This window comes from Volvox carteri (assembly GCF_000143455.1).
Source record: "Volvox carteri f. nagariensis unplaced genomic scaffold VOLCAscaffold_35, whole genome shotgun sequence".
Lineage (NCBI taxonomy): Eukaryota > Viridiplantae > Chlorophyta > Chlorophyceae > Chlamydomonadales > Volvocaceae > Volvox > Volvox carteri.
Window position 1 is genome coordinate 703,902 of NW_003307578.1, and position 17,132 is coordinate 721,033.

At 57.2% G+C, this 17,132-nt stretch overlaps 3 protein-coding genes across 3 annotated transcripts in view; 1 reads left to right on the forward strand and 2 right to left on the reverse strand.

The window, feature by feature from the left end:
- Nucleotides 1–6,800, reverse strand: part of msc1 (mechanosensitive ion channel) — a gene marked incomplete at both ends in the record, with an annotated part of 10,112 nt that extends 3,312 nt beyond the window's left edge. Inside the window, 9 exons of the mRNA XM_002953301.1 lie at nt 538–598; nt 1,289–1,389; nt 1,996–2,065; nt 2,845–2,981; nt 3,304–3,371; nt 4,593–4,755; nt 5,338–5,409; nt 5,457–5,511; nt 6,790–6,800. Of these exons, the coding sequence (XP_002953347.1) occupies nt 538–598; nt 1,289–1,389; nt 1,996–2,065; nt 2,845–2,981; nt 3,304–3,371; nt 4,593–4,755; nt 5,338–5,409; nt 5,457–5,511; nt 6,790–6,800 (738 nt within the window). The remainder of the gene's footprint in view (nt 1–537; nt 599–1,288; nt 1,390–1,995; nt 2,066–2,844; nt 2,982–3,303; nt 3,372–4,592; nt 4,756–5,337; nt 5,410–5,456; nt 5,512–6,789) is intronic.
- An 826-nt stretch (nt 6,801–7,626) lies between these two features.
- On the forward strand, nt 7,627–12,833 carry VOLCADRAFT_105863 (uncharacterized protein; the record flags this gene model as incomplete). The annotated part of the gene is made up of 6 exons (XM_002953220.1): nt 7,627–7,663; nt 8,214–10,442; nt 10,563–10,642; nt 11,019–11,046; nt 11,354–11,568; nt 12,713–12,833. 6 exons carry the CDS (start codon nt 7,627–7,629, stop codon nt 12,731–12,733), a joined length of 2,610 nt encoding a protein of 869 aa, XP_002953266.1. The 3' UTR covers nt 12,734–12,833.
- Nucleotides 12,834–14,477: 1,644 nt separating this feature from the next.
- Nucleotides 14,478–15,944, reverse strand: VOLCADRAFT_94041 (uncharacterized protein; the record flags this gene model as incomplete). Its single annotated transcript, XM_002953302.1, has 1 exon — nt 14,478–15,944. One exon carries the CDS (start codon nt 15,942–15,944, stop codon nt 14,478–14,480), a length of 1,467 nt encoding a protein of 488 aa, XP_002953348.1.
- Nucleotides 15,945–17,132: the final 1,188 nt, after the last annotated feature.

Sequence of the window (17,132 nt, forward strand, 5' to 3'; positions counted from 1 at the left end):
TGAGGATCCCCAAGGGGGTCGGGTAGCGGTTGTGAGTGAGGGGGGAGGGGGAAGGTACGGTACGGCCCCCAGGGACATGTGATGGAACGGGGGTACAGATGGGGCGGAATGCGCGAGGGCGGGCGGGCGGAGGGCAGGTCAAGGGGGAGGGGGTGGAGAGGATCACGGGAACGACAGCACAAACCCATGTACGACCCAAATAACGGGATGGATGGGAGAGAGGTAAGCAGAAGCATACACCGTGGCATACAGGAAAGAGGGCCAGAGGGCACAGGGCAGTGCGAGTGGGGGGTGGGGTGGGGTGGGGGCCCCCCCATGGATCCTGCCGTACACCTTCCTTCCTGTACCATTATGGCAGTTCGCCACACTTCCACTTCCACTTCCACACACACATACATACATACACACCTCCCCCCCAACACACACACGCACACCTCGCACCACCGCACAAACCAGTGTTCACAAGTGTTCACAAGTGTTCACAAGCAATAAGCAATAGCACTAGCTAAACACCTAAGAGCACACACACACACGCACATTTGTCTGGCTGGTGAGATTTTGTGAGATGAGACTGATGTACTCTCCCGCCACGAAAGGCCTGTGTATGGTATGAAGGGAGACCCCCGGCGGGGCGGGGGGAGCCCCGGGCGGTGGGGGGGGACATGTGCGAGAAAAACTCAGAGAATGTTCTACCGGGGTGGCGGCGGGTGGGGAGAGGGAAAAAAGGGTAATCAGTACGGGCGACCACATGCGGGTCATGTGGACAACGTGAGTGGCCCCCTGGAGTGAACGGGCTTTACGGGACATAAGGATCCCGTAAAGGACGGGGAAGAGGGGGGGAAGACGAACCGCAAACGAGTGAGGCTGCTGCTGCCAGGGCAAGAGAGGGAGGGGGAGCCGAGGTACATGTGTGTATTATTGGGTCACAGGCCATGTTGTGCGCCGTACAAGGAAAGTCAGTGTGGATTACAGGATGGAGAAAAACGTAGTCGTACATGGGCAAAACACGTTGACACCGGGGGGCTGTGGGGGACTGTGGGGTTGGGGAGGAGGGAAAGGGGGGTTGATGCAGCAGAGGCGGCGGAGAGGCGGGAGTGCTGTAGGAGCGAATCCCCAAAATCCCCGGGAGTTCAGCATCGCGCCTGCAAACGCAAACCCAAGCCGTACCTACCTGCCGTACGCACCCGGAGCGGCAAGCCGCGATTCCACAATCCAAACCTTGCACACGTTCCTCTCCCTCCCTCTCCCAATCCCTCTCCCCCTCCCTCTTCCCCCCCACCCAACCCACCTCGCCAGGAATATGTTAAGTCCGCTCACGAAGTTGCTCAGGACCTGCTGCGTGGCCAGACCTATGATAATACCGCTGGCCCCTCCCACCGCCAACATGGGCTGTGGGGGGGAGGTGGGGAGGGGGGAGGGGGGGGGGAGGGGGGAGGGAGGGGAAGAGGGGAAGGAAATGGGATGAAAGGGGAAAATGGGAGAAACATGAGCAAAGAATATACGACGGTCAGGGAATGGGAAAGGGGAGTTTAAAGGCAAGTTCAGCGTTCAGAACGCAACACGTATTGTACAAGAGGCAAGAGTACGTACGTATGTATGTATGTATGTATGTATGTATGTATGTGAAGAGCCATCCAGGCGTGCCGGTGTGTTCAATGCGGGAACAGGGAGCCATAGGCGGTGGCGGGTGGTGGCGGGCGGGCAACGGTGGGGGGGCGGGAGGAAAGGAGAACATCAGTACTCAAGATGCTCGATGACGAGGGAGCGCATATAACCCACCCACAGCCGCCGTTCTTCAAGCGGTTTTGGATGTTCGTACCTTACCTTACCTTACCCCCATTCCTTTCCCCCCTCGCCGTATCTATCTCTGTTGATTCACCACTGGTCCGTCTCAACCGCCCCCACCTCCCTCGTTTCCTCCTCCCTCTTTCGGCGATACACACACACACGCACACACGCACACACGCACACACACACACACACACACACACACACCTTCAAGTTGATCCCCAGAGCCATGGCCAACCAGGCGGCAGAAGCCACAATCACGATCCAGTTCAATAGACTGGTAACAAAAAGTGAGAGGGGGGATGGCGGAGGCCGCAGACGGGAGGTGTGAGATACAGCTATGGGATGTGTTCGGACGTGTGTTTGGGGGTGCACGTGTGTGTGCGGACGTGTGTGCGGACGTGTGTGTGTGAGTGTGTGTGTGTGTGGAGAAGGGTGTGTGTAAACGGTGGATGCGCGCTCCAGCGGACTACACCCGGCGGCCCCCCCCCTTGTAACGGTCACCTCCGCGAGCCGCCACGGAAAGTGGGGACGGGGACGGGGACGGGACACACGGGTTGGAACTGACCTAGGGGGGTCACGACATGGGTACGACACGAGTACGGCATGTCTACATGTCGTAACGGCTTCAACAACTAGACCACCTACCGCCAGCTCAGCATGTCGGAAGTCCTAACGGAACACGAAGCCCCCATCCCAGCCCATCCCAGCCCCTCCCAGCAGGGAAAAGCGGGAGGCCGGTCCCATTTCCGTGAGGTGGTCACGCACGTCCCCGCTCTCATCCCCACATAAAATCATATTAATCCCTCCCTGGCCAGGCGGAACAAATATCCAAGGAATAAACGAAAGCTAATCACCGTCTTCACGCCGTTCGTACCCAGAACATGTCGTACTCTTCTCCCCCTTCACACACACAGCGACCTGGTTTCGCTACTGCCCCCCCCCTTCCCCCCCCCGGGGGTGGTCCATGAAACGTTTCCGTTCCGATGTTTTCACACACACCCTCTCCCCGTTCCTCCTGTGCCGTACATACCGCTTTCCCTCTCCCCTCCTCACTTGGACACGGGGTTCACGAAGCTGGCCACCAGCTCGGGGCCCTTGTCCATGGCCTCGATGGAGGGCAGCAGGTAATGGGAGAACAGGATGTCCTTCCAACGGAGAACTACTGCACAGCTGCAAAGAACCAAACAAACCTGGAAAACAAAACACAAACACACACAAACACGAAATCACATATGTGTATGTATGTATGTATGTATGTATGTATGTATGTATGTATGTATGTATGTATGTATGTATGTATGTATGTATGTATGTATGTATATATGTATTTATGGAAGGACTCGACGACGTCATTCCATCGTGCGAGGGAAAAGCCTGGAGGCACGGGTGCTCATAATTTACGACAATGAATTAAATCACGACCTATTTAGCTCTTTCTCCCCCCCAAAACACACACACACATACACACCTTTCCTACCCTCACCCCGCAATCCCCCCCACCCACCCACCCACCAGGCTCATCTTGGTCAGCAAACCATCCAGGGGAGTGAGGCTCTGAACCATCAGCCGGACCAGATCGTCTGGAGGAGGAGGGGGGGGGAGGGGGGAGGGGAAGGGGAGGGCGGCCAGGAAGGGAAGGGACGGGAAAGGAAGTCAAGTGAAGTGAAGTGAGGTCGAGAGGGCGGGGGGCGCGGGTTGTGCGCCGCCGGGGGGGGCGGAGGGGAAGGCCGTCTGGGGAGTAAAGTACTACTCGGAAAGAAAGGGGCGGGTGGTGGGAGAGCCTGTGGTGTGTTGCGGCGGGATGGGACGGGACGGGATGGGATGGACGCATGCGGGACCTGGAACATTCAACCCTTCATTTTCAAATCTTCAAAAAACAGGATTGAATCCTGTCAGGAAGAAAACCAAAGCACCAATCAGCCACACCCATCCATTTTCCCAGTCCCGACTTGCAATCCATTATGTTCAGCATTGCGTAGGTAGCTTAGGTGGGCCGCACCACCGCCGGACCGACCTCACATCATCACTTCATCACGACCGAACCCAAACCCGAACCCAAACCCAACCTGCACTCACTCCTCCTGGGAGCGTGTGAGCCGTCCGGAGTTGACGGCTTCTGGGGGCCATGGCCATACGTTTGAATTCTGTTCTAGGGTTGAACAACCCACAGAAAGCGCCACTCACACACCTCCACCTCCACATCTACATCCATCCAATCCATCCACTCATCCACCCGCTTGTTCGCTGATTAGCTCCGGCCTTCCTTCCCCGGACCTCTCATCCCTAAAGCCACTAACAAGGAAGCGGGACCCCCACACGTGCAACACAGACAACACAACACATTATTCACCACCTACACCCCCCGTCGAGGGGAAGGAGCCCCTCTGCGCAGGGGAAGTCCCACACAGCACAGAGGGGCAGTGGCACATCACATTTGGCTTGAAATAATTTGGCTTGAAATGAAACCCCGAGGGGGCTCTCGGTGCTCCGGACACCTGTCGTCGTCGTGTCGGTGAACGGCGGTTGTTGTTCCCTCCACTTGTGCGACCTTTTGCGACCTCATGTCAGTTCCGTCCCCCCTTTTTTTTCCACCACAGCTGGTTCGGTGCGTCCTCTGCACCTATCACTTCCCGCCCCTCCCTCCACCTTTCGCCAGGCTACCCCCACCCGCCCTGTCAACCATCCACCCGCCCTGTCAACCAGGGTCCTATCGCCGCCGTCATGACGTCATCCCGTCTTTCTTCACCCAGCCACTCAGCCACCCAGTCACTCAGCAAACACCCAGCCACTCAGCCACTCACCCACCCACCCACCTAGCCAGTCGTTCGGCAGTCGCGGGTTGAAAGCCGTGATGAAGCCGTCAAATATGGCGGTGGTGTTCCGGGCCACGTTGATGGCCAACACACTCGCCAGAGTGACCCGGGTCAGGGGGGTGGTCAGAGCATCCGCGGCCAGGTACAACACCTCGCCACTGCCGAGGCTGCCACCACCGCCGCTGCCACCTGCGCCACCACCGCCGCTGCGCTTGCTGCCACCGCCGCCGGCACTGGCTGGCGCGTATGGGTGCTGAAGTGTACCGTTAGAGGGGTTAGGGGGGAAGGAATGGGGGAGAGCGGAGGAGGGGGACAGGGGAGTAAAAGGGGAGGGGAAAGCGAGGGGACGTGTGTGTTTTTATAACCTGATCCGCTCGGAGGAAATGGCGAGGGAGGGGGAGGAAACAGAAAAGTACAATGGTAGGCGTAAACTTACACGTTCGTGCCCGCGCGTGCACGCACATACACATACACACATACATCTGTGTGTGTGCTCTTCATCTCATCTCACTACCCTTCCCTGCCCGCACCCCTCCGCCCGCCCACCTAGCTGCCCCACAACGCCTCCTACCCCCAGCCAGCTACCCTCCTGCCCTTCCCAGCTGTCCGTCCCCCCCCCTCCCTCTCCCCTTCCCTCCCTCTCTCCCCCCTAGCTCCTGGTCACCTCCGCATAAACCCCTCCACTCCCACTTCCGTACCCCTCTCCCGCATCAACCCAGACACGCACTCCCACCTCCGCACTTCTCTTGGCCAGCAGTGTGAGCAGCCAGTACGCCAGCAGCGCTGCCGCCACCACCGCCACCACCTCACTGGCGAAGCGTCGAGCCAGGTAGAACTGCCAGCTGGACTCACCGCCCAGGGCCGAGGTGAGGGGGGACAGCAGCGCATGGTAAATGACCTGGGGGTCCTGCCAGCGGTCAGGAGGGGAAGGGGGTAAGTGGGGGGAGGTTGTGGTAAGTGGGGGTAAGTTGTGGTAAGTGGGGGTAAAAGGGGGTAAGTGGGGGGAAGTTGTGGTAATTGGGGGTATACAGGAGAAACGGCGGGCGTAGGGTGGAGGGATTGGTTCAGATGGGCCGTGCGGGCCCGGGGGTTAAGGCAGGGGGAGGGAACGGAGGACCTGCCGGGGTGGGGGAAATCAATCGTTATGCAAGCGTGGTGCATCGCAAGAGACAGATGGGTGGGGATTCTTGCCTGCGTATGAGGTGGAGGAGCTGCCGGCACTGCGGCAGCTGCAACGGCGTCCGCTGCTGCGCGTTTCAGGCCATGACATGTCGTTTCGGGGCGACTATTGGTGAAGGGCCGGGCCCGCTGAGTACGAGCTTGATACGCCGGTGTGCAGCCAGGTGATGAGGCCGTAAGGAATCTAATGCCGATCTTAGGGGAATAGGTTCCTGTTAATGAAGGTGACGACCGATGGGAAGGTACACAGCGGACATTTCCCGATGACCGTATCATGGATATATCTTTTTCTGACCCCAATCAGTAATTGTTTTCGCCGCGAGCTCAATAAGCTTCCAAGGATAATGTAGACGATAGATCAAGCGTGGGACTTGGAGTTCAATTCAAGTCAAACGCGGCAAGTATAACTATGCATACAGCGTATTCAGTACACAATGCTTCACACCGCACACTTTACCAAGTATGAAACAGACAAAGGCGAAGGGTTGACTAGCCTAGATCTAAAGCGGCCTTGCATGAGGACAACCCGTACCAACCTACGGATAATGGCTGAGTGGTTAGAATGCGTTACAACTGTGTTTGCAGTATGTTAACAGATATCGGCAAACGCGTATGTAAAGGTTTCGGGATGAGGGCCAATTTCTTCCTAAATCTGCCTATAGCAGCGGAAATTCGCGTTTCTGGGGGTTATCGTCAAGATCCTTGCTGCAAGTTCTGTAGATGGCCCTTCGGGATCGTGCGGGAAAAAAATTTAAGCTGGGGATTGTCCTATTTCTGGAAGCGACTGGGTTCGGGGACCCGAATTTCCGTTTCAAAACTTCGGTATGGCAGGAAAGAACCGAAGCGTTTGCCAATGCCTGTTTATTACACTCCTCCTCATGAATTGAACTTATGTATACGTTATTTTCCACGCAAGGTCTGATTTGTGGGCTGCCGTAGCTGCCACATTCTTCCGCTGACAGCCCTTGGATCTTATTACATGGCATCAGTCCTTTCTCTCACTTACGGCTTATTCATTTTTTTGGCATAAGCGAATGGCATTAGTTAGATGGTGTTTTTTTGTATTTTTGCCAGGGTTTCAGCCTAACTGAAATGGAAGGCCGCAAGGAGGAGATTGACAGCTATGTGCCGCAGTTACACTAGACCTGCGATAGGTACTCTCGACAACGCCGCGAGAGTTGAGGCTGTTGAAGGTGCCGTGATGTTGTGCGGAAGTTGTCGTGCCGTTACAGCAACCTTGCCGTATTATTGGAGATTTCTGGGCCTGCTGAGGAGGAAGCCCATATCGCCATGTGAGGTAAATCCGTCATGGCATAGGCCTTATCTCCGAATGTGCAGGTTCATTGCTCCGCATATACGGCCGCTGTGCATCCCGGACCAGCATAGGGTCGCTCTTCTGTATCCATAGAGCTCCGTTCGCAGTTGTGATGCGCATGAGGTCAGCAGCGGCACTGAGCTGGAGCAGCAGCGAGCTGTCGGCGAATAAGCGCGACGAATGCAGCCAGAAGCCCAGAATATCCGCAGGAGCATCAGCATCAGCAGCAGCAGCCGCTGCAACAGGGCCAGCAGCAGGGCCAGCAGTAGGGTCAGCGGTAGGGGCAATAAAAACGACGTCAGGGGTGATGCAGGATTGGCGGAGGATGTTGGCCTTGAGCGTCGTTTTCGGCTCGGTCAACATAATGCGATGTCGTCCGTCTGTCGCTCATAACTTACATAGCAACAGGACTGGCGGAGGATTCCTATGCAAGGGGAACTACCTGGGTGGGACCTTTGAGAAGACATAAGAGGTTCCGCCTGCGAACACCGATTGCCGTACAAACGCACGTGCATGGATCCCGTCGAAATGCCGAGCAACTGCCGAACAGTCGGATGCAGACGGGGTACGCATAATGGGCGCGTCGCATTATGGGAGACTTTATCACAGCATAAATGAGCTTGATTGGTCATACTAACGGGACAGCTTTTAAAGCTGTGCGCCCAGTGAATTACTTTGCTGCCTGTCATGGGCGCACAGGCTGCTTAACAAGGAATAAAACTTGCTTGTACAGCTCCCACGTAGCTTCTCAATAGTTCTCGATAACGGCCAAGTTTACAGCCCAATGTTTCTTGACGTTACAGCGAAACTAAAAGCGAACGCTGCAAGTGCTTTTCAGGATGGAAACCTACAAATCTGTGTGGCAGCTACCAGACAGGCGATCGATATACTGGATGGCGTCCTGCAATGCGGGGACGGCTCGCGGCGTGGCGAGATTATGCGGGAATTGTCATGCCTTCACAGCAACCTTGCCGCAGCACTCCTGGAGCTCGGGAACTATGAACCAGCTGCAGAGGAAGCACGTATTGCAATTGAGCTTTATCCGTCATGGCATCGTCCATATCTCCGACTGTGCACCGCTCTGACGGCCTTGCATCGATCCCCGGACCCAGCAGCTGCCGTCTTGCGTCACGCCTTGGAATCTTGCAAGGACCCGGCCCAGGTTATGGAGTTGAAGGATGCACTTCGCGTCGTGCTCCAACGCCCAACGGATTCCGCCATTAGTCGCTGCGGCGATGCGCGCCAACGCGACCCTCTGGCAGCGACGACAGCAGCAGCGTTCCCCACGCAGCAGCCACCTCCGCAAGCACAGCAGGACACCAGCTGCAATCACCAGGCACCGGATAGTTCCGGAAGTGCCAAACCTCAAGCTTGTCCCAAGCGGCTTCGCACTTCGGGCGGCAGTGGATTGCAGCTGGAGTCTCTACCGCCTGTTGCATTAAATCCCCCCGCCACTGCCGGCTACACGCGGTATAAAGCCTGTGGAGAACATGTTGCTGGTGGTTCTTGTAGGCTCGAAGCTGGTGCTGCTGAGTCGTCACATCCAGTGAAACGGCCAGAAGAAAGCCATGTGATAACTCCTGACGTGTCATCGACACACCATCACCATCAGAATGAGCAGCCGCAGCCGCCGCAGCCACAGCAGCCGCAGCAGCCACAGCAGCCGCAGCCGCACCGTGTCCTCCCCGTGATCGCCCTGTGCGGTTTCCTAGGTGCTGGCAAGACCACCCTCGTGCGGCACCTGTTAAGCTGCATGAGCTCTCCCTCGCCCTCCGAAGCCATAGCACATGTAGGCTTGCTGGTCAACGATTTGGCTCCTGTAAACATCGATGCACAGCTGCTAACACGACCGCTGCCACCACCACCACCGCTACTGGCACCTCATCCATCAGTGCGCCGACAGCCACTGCGTTCATCACCGCCACCATCAGAGTCAGCCACGGCAGCGGGGGCAGCTATTCACAACATGGGTGCCGCTGCAGCTAATGCGGCGGCAGCGGCAACCCCCCACCACAACCACCACCACGTGGCTGTGGGCGAGCTGTTGGAGCTATCCAACGGCTGTGTGTGCTGCAACCTGCGAGGGGCGCTGCAGGAGCAGCTGCTCCGGCTGGCGGCTCGAGATCCCCCCCTGGAGTACCTCGTCGTGGAGTGCACTGGCATGGGCGCGCCAGAGCCGCTGGCGGGCGCTGTACAGGCGCTGGTGGCGGCGGGGCTGCAGCTTCTGACCGTTGTGACGGTTGTGGACTCGAGCACGTTCCTCGAGACCATCAAGGGCAATAGTGGGGTGTGGGGGGGGGGAGGTGGTGGAGGTAGAGGTGGCGCCAGGAGCGCAGAGGTGCTGGCGCTGTGTGGCGCCGCAGGGACTACACCAGCTGGTGGAGGAGCGGCGGCGGTGAGGGCTGGTGGTAACACAACTCATCCGCGGCAGCCGCTGGCGAAGCTGCTGGTACAACAGGTGGAGTCAGCTGATGTGGTATTGCTGAACAAGTGTGACAGGCTGGGAGAGCGAGTGCGGCAACGATGGCGGCAGCGGCAGCAGCCGCAGCCAGGTGATGACGAGCACGGGGCGACGGAAGCGGGAGTGGATGAGGATGGGGATGAGGATGTGGCGGCCGAGGCGCTCTTGGAGTTGCGACGGGTGCGGGCAGTTGTTCGTGCGCTCAACCCCTCTGCCCGCATACTGCAGTGTGTTCGGTGTGAGGTGCCGCTGGAGGTGATACTTCGCCCTCAGGACCAGGACCTACCGCTGTACCACCACCACCACCACCACCAACAACAACAACAACAACAACAACACGGGCCTCTACCGCCGACCACGGCCACCCAGGGTGGTGGGACGCAAGGGCAACACCAACAGCCGCAACAGCGGCAACAGCAAAAGGGCGAACAACAACAACAACAACAACAACAGCAGCAGTCGTCACCGCAGCTGCTGCAGCCGGAGCAGCTACCTGTTGACAGGCTGCCAGCAGTGATGATGTTGCCTCCTGATGGGGAGAAGGCTGACGGGGAGATCGTCGTCGGCGTGGCGCGAGGAGGAGTGGACAGCCGGCATGACTCGGAAGTGCTTAGCCAGCTGCAGGCAGCAGGCTCGACAGCTGCTGGTGCTGGTGCAACTGCAACTGCTGTCAGACCATCGCTGGGTATTAAGGAGGGGGACAAGAACGAGGACAGGGCCCATGAAGAGGATGAATACGGCATCGGGTCGTATGTTTTTCGCAGTCGGGTGCCGTTCCATCCTGCGCGGCTGTGGGCGCTGCTGCAGGCGCTGCAGGCTGCTGAGCCGAGTGATGAGCAGGATGGTGATGCTGGAGGGGCCGCGGCGGAGGCGATGGAGGGAGGTGCGTCGGAGGAGAAGGATCAGCGAAAAGAGTTGGATTCAGGGCCCGGGCCCGGCGGTGGGGCCGGGGTTGTCCAGGGGGTTGTGGCACAACAAGTCCCACCCTCCCAGCCACTTACAGACCAGCCAGTGACACTGCCTTACCAGCCACCACCGTTGCTTCGAGCGAAGGGCTTCTTCTGGATTGCCAGCCTATCGCAGGTAGGCCGGGGGTGGGTGGGGTGGGGTGGGTGGGGTGGGTGCAAACAGCAGCTCAAGCTTAAATGTCTTGTTGTGATTGCATGGCAAAGTTAGTTACATATTCCTCCGGCTCGATTACCATTCCTTCCGCCATTAAGCGGTTGTTCAGTTGGTGCTACGTATGTATGTATGTATGTGTGCATGTATGTATGCATGTATGCGCAAGCCTACTCAGTGGCGTATGCGGGGTTAGCAGCATGCACCCTTAGCTAGCTGTGCGTGTATATGTGCTTGTGTATGTGGATGAGTTGATGTTCCGGCCTCATCACGCCACTCACTGGTCCTCCCCTACCCGCACATTACGCCACTCACTGGTCCTCCCCGCCGGCGCCATCAGGCCACCTGGGAGCTGTCCCTGGCGGGAGGTGAGGTGGAGCTGGAGGCAGTGGGCAGGTGGCTGTGCACTATGGTGGACCCAGAAAACTGGCCCGTGGGTCGGTGGCGACCACTGCCCTCCACTGATAACAACGACATCACCAGCAGCCACAGCGGCGGCAGCGGCGGCGGCGTTCATGGCGTTGCCGACTGCGGCAGCGGTGAAATCCCGGAGGGTATTCACGACCCTGAGGCTGCTGCTGCTGCTACTGCTGCTACTGCTGCTACTGCTGCTACTGCTGCTGCTGCTGCTGCTGCTGCGGACATTTGCGACATCCACTCGGCAGCACCTCCCAGTGCTTGTGGTGGTGGAGCAGCTACTGCAGCTGATGACCAAGAAGACATTGATGTCGCGACTGAAGGCAGCGGTGGCAGTGGTCATATTGGTGTCAGCGACGGTGCTGGTGGAGATGGAGATGGGGCGCGAGCTGGCGGGCACTGGCACCGGCGGTGGGGTGACCGGTGTAACGAGCTCGTCTTCATCGGCGTGGGGCTCGGGGAGTTGTTGCAAGGTGGGCAGCCACCGCTGGTGGAGGCGGCAGCAGCCCGCCTGGCGGAGAAGACGGCGACGGAGGTTACGGAGGAGACGGCGGAGGAATTGGATCCCACAGCCCGATTGAGGGCATTGCTGCAGTGGGCTCAACTGGTACCGGAGGAGCTGCATTTGGGGGAGGGGGTGTGGGCGAGCTGGGGGGATGATGCATGGCTGAGGATGCTTGAGCAGTACTAGGCTAGGGGCAGGAGGAGGTGCGTGCAGGAGTGTGTGCTGGGAGGTGTGGGGTCAACGAACGTCGTCATGGGGGGTAAGGTACTGCGGGAGGAGGTCTGAGGAGGCTTTGTCGAGATAGTGCTGCTTATTGGGAGGGGTGGGGCGGGGTAAGTGAGGGGTGCCAGTGGACTGTTTTGCCATGTATGTGTATATACCATCAATACTGTTGTATTTATACTATTTTGTGTGTACATATGTATAGATAAACACAACAGTGTTGGTGATTAGATTAGTAGTAGTAATGTAGCACATATGTTACAGCACCAGCCACCAGCAGCCACCATTTGCAGTGGCTGGCTGCCGCTGGAAAGGCCTCTCGAGATGCTGCCAGTGCTGAAGCGCTTAGCGCGTGTTTTGTCGATGATATGTGTGCTGTACTGTGTACAACAGCTACTACTACACCAAGCAACCTGAACATCCCCGGTACGGAAGGGAACGCAAGCTAGGGTCTGTTATCCGTAACAATGGCTGCGGCTGCAGCGCCATATGTATTCAGCTCTTGCTCTTCCCTTCGGATTACAGCACACACACATACACACATAACATACACGCACATCCAGACCGTACTGCGGTACATGTACACATGCGTGACAAACAAATATTTTATTGTGTCAAACATGCAAGGAATTTTCCATGATCGATTGATATGGCGGGATTACTTTTGTGGCATCACCCCCACGAAACCGATGCACGGTTGGGTGCTTAAGGTGGTACACCTCCTTGCCCAAGGCCAGTTGACGGTTACATCGGGCTTAGCATGGCTTGTCGGGCAACCAGGAGTACGGCAACACTTGACACCACCGCCATTGATTCGGCAGGTTCTGCAGATGCTGTTGTGTGTTGGTGTGTGTTGCTGAACTCCGAGAAAACACCGCTACGCCACGCAGCAGCAGCAGCAGCCGGACTGACTTCACGCACTCACACCCGGCCCCTGCACGCACAATAAAAAGGAGGCCACAGCATTCTTATGACACTGCGAGTCCTCGCACCTGTAAAAAAAAGCGCCAGCACCATTCCCGCAAGCCAAAAAACAAGTTACATACTGCTACCATCATTGCAACCACCCCCCAGCAGCACGTAGAAGCATATGCACCACCGCCACCATCACCACCAACAGCAGTAGCACTACTACCAGTGCCAACCAAAGGCCAACACACAAAAGGCGCAACAGCTTACAGCGCCTACTAAGGAATACATCCACCTCCCCAGAGCACAGTATGCGCACACGCTGCATTTACAGACAGCTTCGCTTACGCTTAAATCATACAGCTTTCCATGCACAATATCATCCACGTCTTAAATGCGCGCATACAGGTACGCATACAGGATAGGCAATTCACACGTTCCATGACACCAAAATGTCGTACTGATTCGTACTGATTCGTCGCATGCCGATTGTACTTCAGCGCCGCTGTTAAATGACGACGCCTTTAAATCAGCACGCAATAAATTACGCATTCTTAAAAGGAAAAATCTTCGGATGCATCCATCACCCAGTCAAACATTTTTAATAGCTCCCAAACAAATACAACGACAAAAAGATGGTGAGCGCGTAGGCGGTGTGGGTGTACTGGCGCCTGGGGTGTACTTGGCCACCCACAGTAAGTATGGCGGTAGCGTGCATGTCTAAACAGCGACAACGAATACGGTTTCCGTGATCATACTGCTTCACTCTTCGGAACCAGGCAAGGTCAAGGCGCGCTGCAGCAGCTGCAGGGCTTGGCGGCTGGGGGGTCCTGGCGCGCGTCAGTCGCTCGTCTGCAGTGCATTACGGTTAGCTTTAGAGGGGTCGTATAACTCGTACTTGTACGCAAGAATAGGAAGTTGAGTGCGGCTTGAAACCATTATGCGCATCCAAACATATCTCAAAAATGAATATATAATTAACAGACATCCATATACATATTTATAAAGAATGGAACACTGTACGCTTGCTAGTCACGGCTCACCCTTTAGCATGCAAGTTAACTTGATCGTTCTTCCTTACGGAAATAGCGGCCGGTCAGTGCCGACGATGGACGTTAGGAACGCGGGCGCTGTGTCTAGGCACGACGTTTGATCGCGCAACTTCTGCGTTTCACAAGTCTCACCTAACATACGTTTGTACCTGTACTTGAGTTATCTCATCCGTCATCACCTCATCTGATTTGGCGTAGTAAGGAAGGTCCCGATGACCTGATGCTGACCGCCGTGTCAGACCGCACCTTACTTACCCCTAGGTACGGCACTCACACATACATACATACGTGAACGGATTAGGGTGCCCCTCTAGCAGGGAAGAGCAGGGAACTGCCTCCAAGGGAAAGGGGGCCGCTGGTGAAGCTATACCCCCCTGTAACAACATACATACATACATACATAGCATACAGCGCGGTTACAGCGAGGAAAAGCGCCCAGCCGGCTAGCAGTCGTGGACCGTATCATTGCGCCCTCCCACTCACATTCCATAGACACATGAGCATGGACCTGTGCACTACCTCCGCTTCTATAGTTAAATGATCACCACACAACATACGGCTCCATACACATGCTTGCGCGCACATGTAGGGGATACAGACACTCACACTCAGCCGGCCGCCGCCGCCGCCACCGCCGCCGCCGGGCGACCGGGCGGCTCGTCCCATACGTCAACCCTTTGCTACATTTTTAAACCTAGTTTACAGGATGTACGGCAATGTACGGCACCGAAGCCATATGGCGCGTTGACGGCTGCTGGAGTTGCTGCTGTTGTTGCTTATAGTGGTGTTGGTGGTGCTGTTGCCGCTCGGCTGCCCGAGCCAGAGCCAGAGCTTCAGCCTCAGCCGCCTCTTTCCGCCGCCTCCTTGATCGCAAAACCCACAACGTTACTACCAAAGCAGAAATTGGAATTGCCATGACGGCCCCGACCACGCTCGCTGTGACCAGTTCCGCCAGACTCGCATCTCGCCTTTTGCTTCCTCCTCCGCCACTTCCGACCCCCTCACCGCCAGTGTTAATGGTGTTGCTGTTGCTCGTGTTGCCATTTCCGCCGCTTGACAGTGCTGCCTGCTGCTGCTGCTGCTGCTGCTCCTGGGCGACCACGTAACTCCCCCCCGCGCTGACTAGACGGCATACCAGCATCTGCGTCGTGGCGTTGTACGACGCCGGCGGTGGCACTACTGCCCCTGCCGCCGTTGGCAGGCTCGTAATGTTGCCCGCTGCGGTGTGCAGCAAGTTGCTCGTCGTATTATACACCAGGCAACCAAAGCCCTCTTCGGTGTCCAGGTTCGTTGCCGGGATGTGAAGCTCAAAGTAGCTGTTGACGCCGTCCAAAACGGGCTGCGCCGACTCATTATTCCAGGTAACTGTCACGACGCCGCTGCTGTCGAGCAGCGTCAGCGTCCTCGGCAGCACGGATAGCAACGCCGCTTGCAGCCCTGCCGCGGCAAGTGACTCGTATGACAGGTTGATGCCGTACCTGTCGGCGGGGTCGGCTGCGGTGCCGGCAAGCACCAGGTATACCTCAGCCGTACCGTTGCCTGCCACCAAAATGGAGGTCCCACGAGCGCCGTCGCTAACATTTGCTGCTGCCGCAGCAAGTGTACGGCGGCTGTGCCGCCACCGCTGCTGTTGGCGGAGGCCGCCGTTGCCAGCCCTGCCTCTGCCGCTTCCTGTCTCCGTATTCCCCGCGCCCATTTTTCCTACGGGTTCTACACCCACCCGCGGCTGTAATGCATTCCTGGCGCCTACGGTGTCTGCGAGCGATGGCAGGTAGCTGTCGTCGTCGTGAGTGCCTTCTTGCCTCGATTGCGAGGAGACTGCATGCGGACGCGGAGTGTCGCTCCCGACGTCGGCCGCCGTTGTCGTACAATCCGGGAGCCAGCTCGGCTCGGCTCCCGTGAAGGCCGTAGAGCTGTCACTCCGTTGACCCTTGTCGTCGCTTTTACCGCCATCATCACCGGCGGTGACGGCGGCGGAGCGATGGAAGTTGGCGACGGCTTGGGTGTTGGCGGCGGGCTGGGAGGTAAGAAAGCCTGTCAGGCCGTAGTACAGCCGCATGATGGACAGCAGGAGCAAGTCGCAGAAGCTACTGCCACTTGTTCCATGGCGGCTGCTGCTGCTGCGGGATGTGCTGGAGTGGCTACTGCGGATGGCGCTCATCACGTTGGTTGGATTGGCGGCTGCTGTGCTCCCCGCGCGCGCGCGGTTGCAGTACAATGCCTCTCTGGTCGCGATTCCGGAAATGGGGGCACTGGAAAGTTGAGATTGCGACGATGGAAAGGGTAATGAAGATGGCGAAGAAGCGTCCGCGCGAGCAGCGGAAACATGCTGCAAGTGCAAAAGGCTACTGCTTGCAAGGGTCACTGAAATGGCCGCAGCAACGCCAAGGATGCCCATGTCTTTATTGGCGGGTTTGAAAATGCTACATGCATCAAATATCTACCTGGGCCATCCACACAGGCCAGCGACCGGTAACCAAGAGCAGAGCAGATGCACTAAACTTGTGGTACTTCCTGGGTTAAGTGAATGAACTTAATGTTTTAATAAAGCTGTATGTCACCAAACGCATTTTTCATGACGCTTGCTAACCTGGGCATCTACGGTCCAGTGCTTGAATGTAAATGCTCGTCGCTCCGTACCGGACTAGCGTGAAGTGGGCCTTTGCGTCCAGCCTTACACCCGATCCCAATGTTTAATCAGGCCACACCACATCCCAATGCGCTTAATGGGTGGGTGGGAGGGTCTTCGGCTGGTCCGCAAGTTTTAAGCCTTGGGTCCGGAGCGGCGGTAAGATGCTTGCATTTATGACAGGGAAAATTATTGGCTACTCTTGCGTCTTACTGCGGTCTCCAATGCGCGTGGGCGATTTACGCCCTGTTCATCTGCCTACTTGCATCGCGGCTGATCTCCTTCTCCTTAGGTTTAGATTAATTAGATGTAAACCACTGATTCCCGGTTGTCCTGAATGTGCGATCATTCTGATGCGTTTCCGTACCGCTGTCGTGCCCAGGTCGATGGCTTTGCCTTTCTTGGCACTGACGCGACTAGCTCCGCGCAGCCTTCCTTTGTTCCTGGATGGGGCTTACGTGGCGTGGTGAGGTGTCGCCGAGCTATTGTGTTGTCCTTTGCGCTTGCGATAGACGGGCCCGTCTCCCCGCAGGTCCCTCTTCGCACTGGCGGCCTCGGCCTTCAGGGGGGTCCGCTTTCCTTGGTTGGATTGTCGGCTCCATCTCTCGAGTCTCCGCCTTTGGCGCCTTCTGTGGGTTATCCGTTTGCTGCCCCCTGTTCTGTGTGCAATGTTGGCTGATTATCGTGTCTCGCTTGCCGTAGGAGTTCTTTCTTGGCCCT